Source organism: Solanum verrucosum, unplaced genomic scaffold, assembly GCF_900185275.1.
Source record: "Solanum verrucosum unplaced genomic scaffold, falcon-dt-bn FXZP01000261.1, whole genome shotgun sequence".
Taxonomy (NCBI): domain Eukaryota; kingdom Viridiplantae; phylum Streptophyta; class Magnoliopsida; order Solanales; family Solanaceae; genus Solanum; species Solanum verrucosum.
In genome coordinates this window covers 12141186-12155428 of record NW_026019969.1, presented here as the reverse complement: position 1 = coordinate 12155428, position 14243 = coordinate 12141186, and the positions used below count along the sequence as shown (strand labels likewise).

The 14243-nt window shown below is 31.6% G+C and overlaps 1 protein-coding gene across 1 annotated transcript; it reads left to right on the top strand.

The window, feature by feature from the left end:
• The first annotated feature begins 10718 nt into the window (after positions 1-10718).
• Positions 10719-13622, top strand: LOC125815762 (uncharacterized). The gene is made up of 3 exons (XM_049495311.1): positions 10719-11459; positions 11914-12261; positions 12398-13622. The coding sequence occupies exons 1-3, from the start codon at positions 11001-11003 to the stop codon at positions 13001-13003; spliced, it is 1413 nt and encodes a 470-aa protein (XP_049351268.1). The 5' UTR covers positions 10719-11000; the 3' UTR covers positions 13004-13622.
• The last annotated feature ends 621 nt before the right edge of the window (positions 13623-14243 follow it).

Here is a 14243-nt window from a genome sequence, read left to right as displayed (position 1 = left end):
TTTGGTCGTTTTGAGTACTAGAACTTTTGATTTCATAAAAGACTCTTTCGATAGATTGTAAATGAGTATTTTGGACTATTCGTAACTACAGTTATAAAATTAATGAGTTAGTTTTAATAATTTATTAGTTGGCGAATATTTATGAAATAATTGATTTTAATACCCTAAGTTTGACCTAGGAAAATAAGTTAAGGAGTTTATTAATTTTTAGTCATAACACAAACTGATTGCGGCACAAACCCTTAGAGGAGAGAACGACAAGATCTATCGCAGGTAAACAAATTTCAATTGAAATCTATTCCCTGCCAATGTTAATGTTTGCTTTAATATAGTGTTATTATTATTCGTATGATGTTAATGGAAGTATAAACTTAAACTGGCAAATTTGGTTGCTTTGGCTTATCTACTTAGTTCTCCGAATGAGGTTACTTGTAATTTGGTGGTCCTTATCTTATTGTATTGTCATATGATTATTATATTGTAAAACACTATAGAAACTAAGGTTGTACCATGATTGTTTATCAAATTTGGTTCTGGGCGTTGTAATTGAATTGGGTTTGGATCGCTGTTAGTTCGTCTGCCACTGGTTTCGTAACCAGTGGCCTCAACTTTAATTATTTACTATTATTATTATAATATTATAAAGTGGAAGTGTGCATTTGTATAGTATTTGAGGTTAGATGAATGCGGAGAGAAAAGTTAGGCCAGAACATTAATCATGTAAAGAATTGGATTATTAAGTGTGGGTGTATAGGTAGAGGCGTTCATCGCCACTGGTTTCGTAACCAGTGGCTTAGACTTTTAAACATTAAAATGTTTTCATCTTATTATAAATTATATTTTGATGTATTGAGAATGTAATTAAATATTAGGTATCTCATATTACTTTAAATTTCATTAAAGATTATACTAATTGGAAGAATTTAGAAAATCCTTAGGCTTGAACTTTAGGAAATTGATTATAGTTTTGAGTGTTTACAGACTCGTTAACTTATAAATTATGCACATATACTTGATAGATTGGAAGGGTTCGGATGCATTGAAGAAAGAAAAAGTATTGGAGAAGTAGCTTTTTCACTTCGGTTCTTCGGTGGAGGTAGGTTATGGTTTATTCTATTTGATAGATAAACTCTTAATAGCGATTGATATGCATTGAATGATATTGTGAAGTTTTCTATGTACTTGACTGTGTGATTGTGTGGCTTGGTTGTGTGGTTTGTGATTGGTCTAAAATCCTGAGACCGTGAGATTTATAATCTGAAAACCTCTCTATCGAAGTGATGCCTTGAATAAAGAAGACTTGATGTAATATTATTAATGAATTGAAAAGTGGTGATAATAAATGATAAATTAATAATATTATTGGATCGGAGTGTCACGTTCCGACACGGTATTTTTGGATCGGAGTGTCACGTTCCGACACGGTATTTTTGGATCGGAGTGTCACGTTCCGACACGGTAACATTAAAGGAAAAAGATATTGAATTAACTTAATGTACTCGATCTCAATGAACGCATTTCCCAAACGAGTGTAAAGTGGAGGCATGAGTCCTCGTGTGTGTGCTTGATATTGTGATTGATTACGTACTTGCTTCAACTGTCACTTGTTCATGTTGTTGTTTCTTATCACCTGCTAAGTGCTATAGTTGACTTTATACTATTATTCATTGTATATTAGTTTCTATTTTGGGTTGGCCGATGATACCTACTTAGTATATGTTGCCTCGTACTGAGCCCTACTTGTATTTTTCTTTGTTTTCTTTTTGTGGAGTGCAACGAGTGTATCAGTGACTTCGACTTGCCCTCAGCTCTAGCCAGTCTCCAGCACATCAGGTTCCAGGGTGAGCTATTCATTCCAGCTCGTGTTGGATTCTCTTGGTCATGGCATGATGTCCTTAGTTTTCAGACATAACCTACTTTATTTATTTATTTTGGTGTCTTTAATACTTTTAGACTTAGTATTTGAAGATTAGATGTCCTTGATGTGATGACTTTCAGATTTTGGGGATAATATGTAATAGACTTTAGAGGTTTATTTGATTGGTTACTTTAATAAGTTTTGGAGCTTCCGCGTTATTGTTGCTATTAGTAGTTGAATTATTGGTATGTGTCGGGGTTTAGATTCCTTGGTCCGCCCACTTAGGAGGTTAAGTGTGGGTGCCACTCACGACTCATTTTGGGTCGTGACAGTGGATCCAATCATAGTTGCAAGTTCATATATAACCACACACTCAATTCAAAATTCACATCGTCTAATTGAAATTATCATAAATAAGTGCTTTCAAGGCTTGGATATACTTTAGGTTTCAAATTTTATTTAGAATTACAAGAAAAGAAGTCATGAATTAAGAAACAAAAAGAAATTAAATGAGAAGACTTGGTTATGAAGGAACAAAAAATAATTTGTCCACAGTGTCCCCCCTTCTCTAAAAGTAAGAAAAAAGGGAGGCATACCCCACTAATATAATTATGAGGACAAGTGATAAATTAAGAGATCTATTAGAGTCCCACTTCTTGATGTGTTTTCTCATTCATTGATTGCTAAAAAGGGGGAACTGTTTGGACTCAAGTGATTTACAAAAGGGCCACCATGTATATATATATGAAAAATTTATCAATTTATTGATGTTTTGCTTGCATGATGGAAACTAAGAGCCAAACATTCTATAATCAGAACAAAGAAATACGAGAATAAAAATATCACAAGTTCAATCAGAAATGTTACAATAATGGATATGCACGTGAAAACGTAAGCCATGTCAATTATAGTTTGGTAAAAGAGCAACATGTTACATGTATAAATGTACCATATTTTAGAAATATCTATTCACATCAAATGAAGAGTCAAATAAAGCGATCATGTTCGTGCAAGCAAGGCTCATCAAGTGTGAATTAGAGAACTTTTAGTTAGTAATGGTAGAGTTTGAATCATAAATATTACTAGTTTAGGAGATTTATGAATTTCTCTAGCAATAACTTTATTCATATTATCGATCATCGAAAATTTTCTCTCTTTATCCACTATCTAAATGCGGATGTACTAGGAACTAACTTTACTAGGATTAGAAATGAACCTTTTTGCATTATTCAGGGTCGAGATGTGACCAAAACTATTAACAACGTCCCACCGTAACTGCAGGAGGGGAACCCATTACTGCTGTTAATCTCTAATATTATAATATAAGTAACCCTTTGATCGAAAAAAAATAAATTCTTTAGGGATATAGAACATTTCACTAACTTTAGCAAATATCTAATGAGGAAAAGTATGTTTTCCTATCTTCATAATAGTGTATTTATACAATAGGATTAGATTTTAAAAGGATAATAAGCTATTGAACTAACCAGCTAATTAACATTCCTTATAGATGGACCCAACTCAGCTGATATTTCCAACAATAATATAAATCAATCAATCATACTGGGAAGGATACCTAATAATTATAGGGAAAAAACAAAAACTTTGCCCAGATTTAATTGACCTGGCTGATAATAGAGGTAAATACTCTTTTATTCTAGATCAGAAAATTTGAATTTGAGATCTGTTGGATTTGCTTATGCCATTTAATCATTGATTAAACGAGATATATATTCTCACTTAATTTGAGCACACTTACCTTATTTAATTTGTAAATATTGAGTGCAAATAAGTATTTTCAGCAAATCATGTTTGTGACATGAGCACACACATGTATATATATGATCATTTTCCGTGTAATGTTCAGTATTTGGTTAGAGTCCAACTAATGCAAATTTCTGCCGAAAAACCTCATCTTAGAGATAAAATATATTTTTTATTAAAGGCTCGAATTTGAAATTTCTGACTCGGACATTGTAAATGTCATGATGAGTAGAGTTGACTAGCAGTAGCAGAGTAACATTCGCCAAGGTATAGCGCAGCTTGGACACAGCTTTTTTTAACTCATAAGATTCGTTACAAAGATGCTGATGATCTTGGAATATGTTTGCAAATCTGAAGCAAATCTTTTTCCATGTGACCTCAAATAAATACTTATAATATGCTTCTACACCAAAAATCAATAAATATTATTACATCCTTTTTCTAATTTTATGCTACAATATTTTCAATCTCATCATATATATGGGGGCTATGAGAATGGAGAAGTAACAAAATTTAAAAGAAATTTTCTGGTATTCTTTATTTTTTTTTAAATCATTTACTTATCATTGTACCTGCTCAATGTGACAAAGGTATGGTATGCTTCAATATTTTCAATCACATTCCAAAAGTTGCTTCTTTTAGTACTATAACTTCACATTTTATAACTCTACAAACATGCATATTGTATATCATGAACTTGCCATACCCTTGTCACGTTGAGCACATTCATGTTTCAATCTAAAGTTATATTTGTGAGATTTATAGCGTCAAAATAAGAATAGAAGTAATGTATATCCAAGTTGTAATTTTATATTATTATTTTTTTTCGATTCTTATTCAGTGTATAATATTTATATTGATCTCTAAGCCCCCAATTAAATTATTTAATAAATACTGAAAAATTACTTATCACTTGACGCAACAATTCCGAATTCAAATCTAGTTTTGGTGAACAACAAAAAAATAAAGTTAAACGGCGGAACATGCAAATCTATGCCTCTGCACAAAGAAATGGACACCAGTACCCCTAAAAAGCATTATCAACTCGAATTCTTCAATTATTGCCTATACACAAAAAATAAAATTGGTCCTCTTTTGTTTTTTCTTTTCTTTTCTTTTTTTCACATCTTTTTTTGGATAGCTATGCAGTCCACCACAAAAATTAAAATAAATAAATTCATTACATGTTCAATTCCTTGATATAAATTTGAACAATACTCGCATATGATGGCAATTGAGCAAGAAACACATATTTTATACTAATATAAAACATTATTTGTCATAAATGTATGTAACTTTTTAATTAACGCATACTTAAAAAGAAAGTGAAATTTAATTAGATTTGGGGCAAAGAGGACCCAGAAAGTTTGATTAAATGTTAATTAAGAAAATTAAATGGTGATTAGTACTTAGGCATCTTCATTTGATTATCTCATGATGTGGTATTTTTATGTTTTGGTCCCCATGCTAGGTTCTCATTATATATTTACTAATTTCTCTATCAAACTTTGTAGAAGGCCACACTATGTCATGTGCCAATATGCTAAATTTTCTAAAAACCTTTTATGCAATAAAATATTATTTAATACAATTTTATCCTCTTTAGTAAATCTGCCCAATCTAACAATCAAGATTCACCCTGCCTGGCCAAGATTCACTTTCATTTCAGTCTTTAAATAATAGTAATAATAATTAATTATTTAAAAAACTCTAGTAGTGATATAAATATTTTATCATATTACTTATATTAATTGATGTATTGTCTTAGATTTTGAGAAATAATTTAGGAAATAAATAATTAATGTTGAAGGTAAAATAAAAATAATATATATTTTTAATCTTTTCTTGATATATCATAACTGACAAATAAAAATGAAAATTTATTTTTAAAATAGCGGATAAGTAAAAAACGGAAAGAGTATATTAATGGAAAAATTACAGAAATCTCACCTTTTAGTTTACTTATTACCATTATCCCCTATAAGTTTTACAAATCTCCAAAATCCCTCATTTTCACGCATCAGATTAGTGTATTTTGCGCATCATATTAGTGTATCATGTATAAAATGTAATATCTTACTTAACGATTAATGTATCTCGCGCATCAGATTAATGTATCAGCGCTTATATTATTGTATCTCGCGCATCAGATTAATGTATCAACGCTTATATTATTGTATCTCGCGCATCAGATTAATGTATCAACGCTTATATTATTGTATCCGTTTGAGGGATTTCTGTAATTATAAACTTTTAAGGGATAGATTGTAATTTTACCTTAAAAGTATGTGATTTCTGAATATGCCCTTTATTAATTTAAGGGATTTGCGATGCATGCAGATTAAAAACTAATCCAATTAATAGTGCTCAGTAATCACTTTTCAATTGTGTCTTTTTTAAAAATAGTCAATATTATCATGACTTCCAAAATTCTTAGGCGAAGCTCCTACACAATGTCATGAAATTTTAAATTTTGCAAATATTTAAAATTTAAAATTACAAGACAATAGATAGTTTTCAATTTTAACGATTGAAAAGTGTCTGTTTGTGAATTTAATCATAAAAAAAAGTTCTTTTACTTTCTGGAAAAATAATCCAATTCTCTTATATGAACTCCAAATTTGCATATTTCTCAATCATCAATTTTGATGAAAATATTTGAGATGAATATATAGACATTTATATATATCTCCTTCTCCGGCTACACTTATAAAATTATACTGGATAGACTGCTATATTTGGAGTCATTGAGTCGCACTATTCTGTTCCATATTAGCACAATAACATGTCAATATCCAACCTGTTAAAACTTGATTGGATATCTTCAATATATTAATTAAATGAATTGTTAAAAAAAGAACATGTTGTCATTTTCGTAGCAAAAAAGGTAAGCTAAAAACATATAAAGTAAAGTTCAATGTTTTGTGGGAAAGTATAGTGGATGTCACAAAATAGAAATGCTTCATTAGCTGTATGCAAAAATAAAATAAAATTAGTGAATAAAGTTAATAAAACGCGCTATTTGGGCCCCTTAAGTTTGGGAGTTTTTGGGTGTGACGTGAAATTACTTCATCACAAATTCCATTAATTAATAATTAATGCATTGGATTAGTGAGACATTAGCATTTGCGCTGGATATCGAGTTCTGTGACCATATCTTAGTTTTGAGTTCAAACAAAATAAATAAATAATTAAATTGTCAAGTAATGGTTATATATTTATAAGAGAAAAAAAGCATCATGAAACGGTCAAAAGTTGTCTGATTGCAAATTCAGATTTGTTTTAACTGGGCCCTAGACCATTTTTCACATGGGCAACTATATTTAACTTATCATTATCAGTTGTAAACCTAGTTAGTTAGTTTTATAAACAGTATTTACTAATAATTAAGCACTTAGCTGTAGTAGGACCCAGTCTCTTACTTAGTTCAAAAATGCTTTGACCAAATGTTTAATTAACGTTAGTTCAAACATGTCAATTGATTGAACCGATGTGTCAAGTTCATTCTTTTAGTTTCAATAATGATAATAATAATATACTTAGGGGTCGTTTGGTAGAGTGTATAAGAATAATGCTAAATAAAGTGTATTAGTATTACTTGCATTAGCAATGTATGTATTAGTTATGATTACATTAATTATACATAGATTATTTTAATGCATTATTTGGTTTGATGCATTAAAAATATTATTTACAAAGATACCCTCCACTTTTATGTGAAAAAGATGTAAAAAAACTTTGAGGAGCAATTGGGTCTTTTATCATGTTAATGAATTCATTAAAACCATTGCATTGCTAATACCTAAAAATCCATGGTATTAGCAATGCAGACCTTAATACACAATAGAGTGTATAACTAATGTTTAAACATTAGTTATACATAAGTTGAAAAAGAGTACCAAACAAGGTACTAGTAATACACAAGGCTAATACATGCAATATTTTTCCTAATACACTCTACCAAACGACCCCACCCCTAAAGTGTAATTTCATACATCACAAGTATGTGTACATAATTTTATTACTTGTTATTGAAAAGTTATTCTTGATAAATAATCGTCTCAAGTAAAATATGTCAATAATTATAAATCAATTATGTAAAAGAAATAAGCATTTAAAAAAAATGTCCAAGAATGTGACGTCATTTTTTCTTGCTTCATTTAAAGCTCAATTTGTTAGTTCAAGTCGCCATATAATCTTATTTATTCATAAACCACACATTTGGCTAGTTGTACAAAGTTAGGTTATAGAATATCTTGACAACTGACTTATGCCTATTATGTCTGAGATTTTATTCTTATTTAGATATAACTAAGATCGTGATAAAATTTAGGGATGTTTATGGTACAATATGGAACAATTTTGAACAGTTCGATATATTTATATGTATTGTATAAGTAATTAAGAGTTTTGATATTTATATTTTTTATCATACCAAAAATTGTACCAAGTGCAAAAAAAATTAAATTACTTACAAAATATTATATTAAAATATTAAAAAAAAATATTCTTTGCGCATGATATCTTCAATTTTTTAAAAATAAAATTTATATATTTGTAAACTACGTAAAAAGTATTATAAGTCACAATAATTGACAGTTCACAATAATTAAAAGATGTATGAAAAACTTACAATAAAAAATAAACTTGTTTGAATCTCAAAATTCGAAAAATGCCACCGGAATTAAAACGAAGGGAGTAGGTTAATTCAATATATTTTCTAAAAGTGTGCATATCCATTGGATACATGGTAATTTGGATAGGAGAAAGGTGTTGGCCTATAAATAGTTATTGTAATTTGTTAAGTGAAACATAGCTCACATGCAATTTCTATTTTTTTTCCCTTGGCAATCTAAAGAACAATACGAGAAGACAAAACAGAACAAGTAATCAAAAGCTTCACTGTTACTACAAAACCATTGATTCCGTTCATTTTTATTTGTTACTTTTAATATATTAAAAAAATATAAATATTATTTCCACTATTTTATTTATAACATTAATTATTTATTCTTTAAATTATTTTTTAAGATCTAATTAAATTGATACTAAACATCAATTAATACAAATACTACAGTAAAATCTTGATATTAGTAATTGATCTTAAGGACGTATAATGTTCAAAGCAAATAAATAAAAGTGAATGGAAAGAATAATATAAAACTTTTGGTTAAAGAATAGGCAGATATATTTTGTTACATTTATTTCCTAGTATTTTTAAAAGTGTTTCTTGATATATTATTATAATTTGCCATTTTAATATAATGGTTATTCTTTAATTTTTCCATTCAAAAATACTTGGGAAAAAATTGGGAAGTGGAAAAAACTTGAAAAGTAGTGTTTGGTCATATAATTTGGCAAATATATTTGTAAAGTATTCCAAGTACTAGAAAAAACTACTAGTATTTGGGCCAAGTTCTACTATTTTGGAATTTTAAAAAATTCAAAAAATACTCCAAACTTTTATATTTTATAAAAAAAATAGTCATTAATTGTTAATTCCAACTAATATTTGTTACTACCCCCTCCAGAAAAGTTTGAATTTTAATATGAGTGATAAAATTGAAACAAAAGAACAATTTGTGTTTAATGGGTTATAATTTCAATTGAATCAGTGACAAGTTTGAATATCCGATTAATGTATTGTCTTGCCTATAATGTTACTTTGTTATTGTTGATTGTTATCAATTATATTAGTAGATTATTTTTTAACGGAACATATTCATTATAAAATGATAATATAAGTTTATGAGTATTTTTAATATTTTTTAGAACTTATAGGTATAAATCATATTTTTAGGAAAATTTGGACTAAATACATGATGAAACTCCACCAAAAACTGCACCCAAATATAATTTGCCAAGAATATTTAAGAATTTGCGGCAAAACGCTAGCTTAGCTTATGTATTTGGAAACTTTACCTCAAAGCCTAATAACCTGCAACTAATACTATTGGATTGAGTTAATTTTTTGTAGTTATGTTTAAACTTAAAGTTTAGATAATCAAGAAAAATTAATTTGTGTGGAGTATTTGAGTTGGTGATATAGCCACAATAAATTTAAGATTTGATATTGTACTCATTTTAAACAAAGTTTAGCCCAAATGCTAAGGTACAAGACAATTTTTTAATACTTCCATTGTTACATTTAAATTTAACACATACATACACATATGTTCGGTTCAGTTAAAATTCTTTTGGTATTGTTTACAAAAAAAATAAAAAAATCCTAATTATTTGACATCATTATAAATTTATATTAAAACTTTTGATTTTAAATAGATTCGATACGATTTGATTTCATCAATTTTATAACTAATCACTATATTATTAATATCCATATAAATTTAATTAGCTATATACTGACCTGGAGAGTTTAGTTTTGGTTTTAATTTTGTAAATTTACAATACTAGAGTTATTTTTGGGGGTTTGGCAAAAAATTATTCAAGAGTATCACATTTTTAACAAAATGAATAAAGAAGTTAAAAGGACATTTCTTACCTTATTTACTGGGAATTTTAACTTCTTAACTTCAATATATACCAGAATTAATAAAACAATATTCCAAAAATCCCGTTAAGAGAGTATAGCCACGCGCTAGATTAACGTTGTAAAGACAAAATAATCTGCATCAGTTGCTAACTTCGTAAAATTACTGTTTACCACTTTTAAATCATGCTCTAATATTCAATTAATTATAATAATAAGAAACCATTAATTTCTACTCTAGTAGTGCTAATTAATCCAATGTTTTGAAGTAGGCAGGGACTCCACTAACTAAGTATAGCGCGTGAAGGGAATGGTAGCTGAGCATGAGTTCCCACATTTTTTTTTCTCCGATATCAGATATCTATATTGAAATTTGACTTTTACATCAATTTTTTTAAAAAAATACTCTTTACGAAAGACTTTTTCATAACTAAAATAACGAAGACCTCTAATTTGATTAAGAGAAAAACAACGTTATTTATCGCACCACATATTCGATAGTGTGAAAGCAGCAAAATATTGCTTTTATGAGTTTTCCTTTTTTTTTCCCATTTTAGCTCAAGTCGTATTCACACTGTCACTCTCACTGTTGTACTCGGTCTTCCTCCTCCTTCTCTCTCTTTCCTCTTTAACCTCCTTTTTCTTCTCAACTTCCTTCTCCACTCACAACCTTTCAGTTTTTTCCTCACTCTATATTTTCTGCTACTTTTGTTATCCCCTATATCTTTTCTATCTTCTTCTGTGTTTTATCAGCTGAAAAATTCATCCATGATAACCATAAATTCTTCATCTTGTTGTTGTTGTTTCTACCTCTGAAATAATTGGATATAGGTTGTTTGGTGGAAGGAGTTAGAGGAAGGAAGTGTTGGGGTTTTCTTTTCTTGGGAAATGGAAAGAAAACAAGGTTTCTTCTCAGCGTTAAAGGAAGAGGTAGTGCGTGGGTTATCGCCGGGGAGGTCACGAACGAGGAGTCCGGCTAGAAGTGGGTCGCCCATTACGAGTTTGCTACGCAGGAAGAAGAGTAACAGCAGTAGCAACTTCGCTCCAAATCATGAACAGTTGATATCAAGATCAGGGAGTTTGAGACCGTTAGGGGAGACGCTGACGCCATTGATGGAAGGTCCGGATCCGGACGGCGGAGAAGTCGGGGATTCGAAGCGGGTCGGGTCGAGTATAGGCCATTGGATGAAAGGGCAGCTCTCCAGGACACCCTCGGTAGCATCGACTGCGTACTCTAAGAGGTCTGATCTGAGACTCTTGCTGGGTGTAATGGGTGCTCCTCTCGCCCCCGTGCACGTCAGTACCAGTGATCCATTGCCTCATCTCAGCATAAAAGACACACCCATAGTAAGTCTCTTTGTTATTATCTGCAAAACGCCATTTTTGTTAGCTTGAGATGAAAATTTTTTAGGTGTACTTGTTCCCCTTTATTTTAATAATAAATTTTTATTTTAAGAAGTCAGCAGTGATGTATTAACAGGGTCCCTCTTTGCATATATGTTTATGAGTGTTATGCTTACTTAATTTTGGCAGATACAACTACTTTGATGTTGTTTATTTGCTTGAGTATTTTAAGTTTACTGTTCATATGACAATTTGGTTCCACATTGCTCTGCATTTGCTGGGACCAAGTAATGAAGTTCTGTGTTAACGGGTCCCTCATGTGCTGCCCACGAATTTTATATGAAATGGAGTTCCTGTTTAATGTTTTCTTTCATTTTTTCCGAGAGAATTGTGGATTTTCTGCCTACTGTGAAATGTTGAAAACTTGACTGTGATCCTCATTATGGTAATTTTACAGGAAACATCATCTGCTCAATACATATTGCAGCAATATACTGCTGCATCAGGTGGGCAAAAGCTACAGAGCTCAATTAAGAATGCTTATGCTATGGGAAAACTGAAGATGTTAGCTTCTGAATTTGAAACCCCAACAAAGGTGGTAAAGAGTAGGAATTCTGCTAGAGCTGCTGAGTCTGGTGGATTTGTACTCTGGCAAATGAATCCTGACATGTGGTATGTGGAGCTTGCGGTTGGTGGAAGCAAGGTTCATGCGGGTTGCAATGGCAAGCTTGTATGGAGACATACACCTTGGCTTGGTGCGCATACTGCAAAAGGGACTGTTAGGCCACTACGACGAGCCCTTCAGGTGAAAATATATTTGAGATTACACTTTACTGCCTTCTTATATGACTACTTTAACTAGTCTTGGATTCTGGTATTATACTTTTCACTGCTTTATTTCATCTTTACCTGGTCTCAGAATTTGATCTTTCTATTTACAGGGTCTTGATCCAAGATCCACTGCCAGTATGTTTGCCAACGCAAGATGCATTGGAGAGAAGAAGATCAATGGGGAGGATTGCTTCATACTGAAGCTCTGTGCTGATCCCCATACATTGAAGGCCAGAAGTGAAGGACCAGCAGAGATCATAAGGCATGTCTTGTTTGGCTACTTCAGCCAGAAGACTGGTCTTCTTGTTCACATGGAGGATTCACATCTCACCAGGATCCAGTCTAACGGAGCAGATGCAGTTTACTGGGAGACAACGATCAACTCATTCTTAGATGATTACCGCCCTGTGGAAGGTATCATGATTGCTCATTCTGGGCGTTCTGTAGTCACACTTTTCCGGTTTGGTGAGATGGCTATGAGTCATACCAAAACTAGGATGGAAGAAGCTTGGACAATCGAAGAAGTTGCATTCAACGTTCCAGGATTATCAGTAGACTGCTTTATTCCACCAGCTGATCTGAAATCAGGGTCTATAAGTGAAGCATGTGAGCTCCCTCAAGATGAAAGGGGAAAGAGTGCAATTTCACTTGCCACTCACCGGGCTAAGGTTGCAGCGCTAGAGAAAACTCATGATAGCTGGAAGGTGGAAATCTAACCTACTAGGAACAGCCGCTGGTCAATTGTTTATACGGAAAGAGGGGGTTGCTGATGAACTAACACACTAGAAGTTATTTAGGAGCTAATTAATTGAGTCATAAATAGTTGGTTGTCTACATCTTTATCTGTAAATAGAGCATAATGATTCTCAGGTTCTTCCTGAGCCTGTATGAATTCTTATACTCTTAAAAACAGAATCCAACAGAAGCGTTGGAGCTCATTTTTCCTTGTGGCAAATGGAGCAACTGGAGGTTAATTTTTAGTTTACCTTCCATAAGTCTAGGTCGAGAAACTTCACCATGAGGTGAAATCATTGATAATATTCATTTTTCTCAGCCTATTGCGTTAGAGCACTGCTAGATGTGGTTGACAGCAGTGTGTCTTAGTTTTTCCATTTTATCACTTTCTTATGAGATGTTCCTTTTCTTTTTTTAGTTGGGAGTTTGTTTGTGTTAGAGAAATGGGATTTCTCCTAAGTTCAGATTAAAGTCAAAATAGTAGTAAGAATGGGTAAGCAGATGAAGAAAGTTGTAAATTTGTTTGATCTGCTGTTAACCAGATTGGATCTTGTTTGTTGGTTTCAGATAGTACTCTCAGTTTCTTGTTGGTTTGTTAAATACAACCAAGAAGATAAAAACAGAATCTTTGCCCATCTGGTATGGAATACCTGCGGATGCACAGATTAAAGCATCTCTCAGTTAACCCCTTTTGTGTTTATCTGAAATCATCTACTTCCTTCATGACATAATGCTGATGCCTTGCTCTTGTATGCAACATTTATGCTACTTGTGTCTTTTTGACATATTGGATTCTTCTGAATGAAGAGCATCTAGTGCTTGAATCAAGTGCATTAAAAGGTCGTTTGATGCACTAAGCTTCTACTCACTTGCCTCGTATTTTACAATTGTAAGAGACTGTTGAATGCATGACTTTTTTTAAAAAAGAGAGAAAAGTAAAAGTTGTTGGTAGGGACTTAGGGCTATGGTGGGAGATAAGCATGAAAGAGAAAGGGTAAAAAACACAAACTTTACCAACCCATGTGATATCCTCATCACTTCCCACATATATTTTCCTTTTCTTCTATTACTGAAGTATTATCTTCTCCTTTGTACAGGTCCTTTGTTCCCCCATAGTAACATAAGCCATGCCCACCTCACATGCCATTTTTTTTCACTTTCATCAACTTCGATATAAGTAGTTTTTTTTAAGATAAAAAAAAACAATGCTTGCTATTAGTA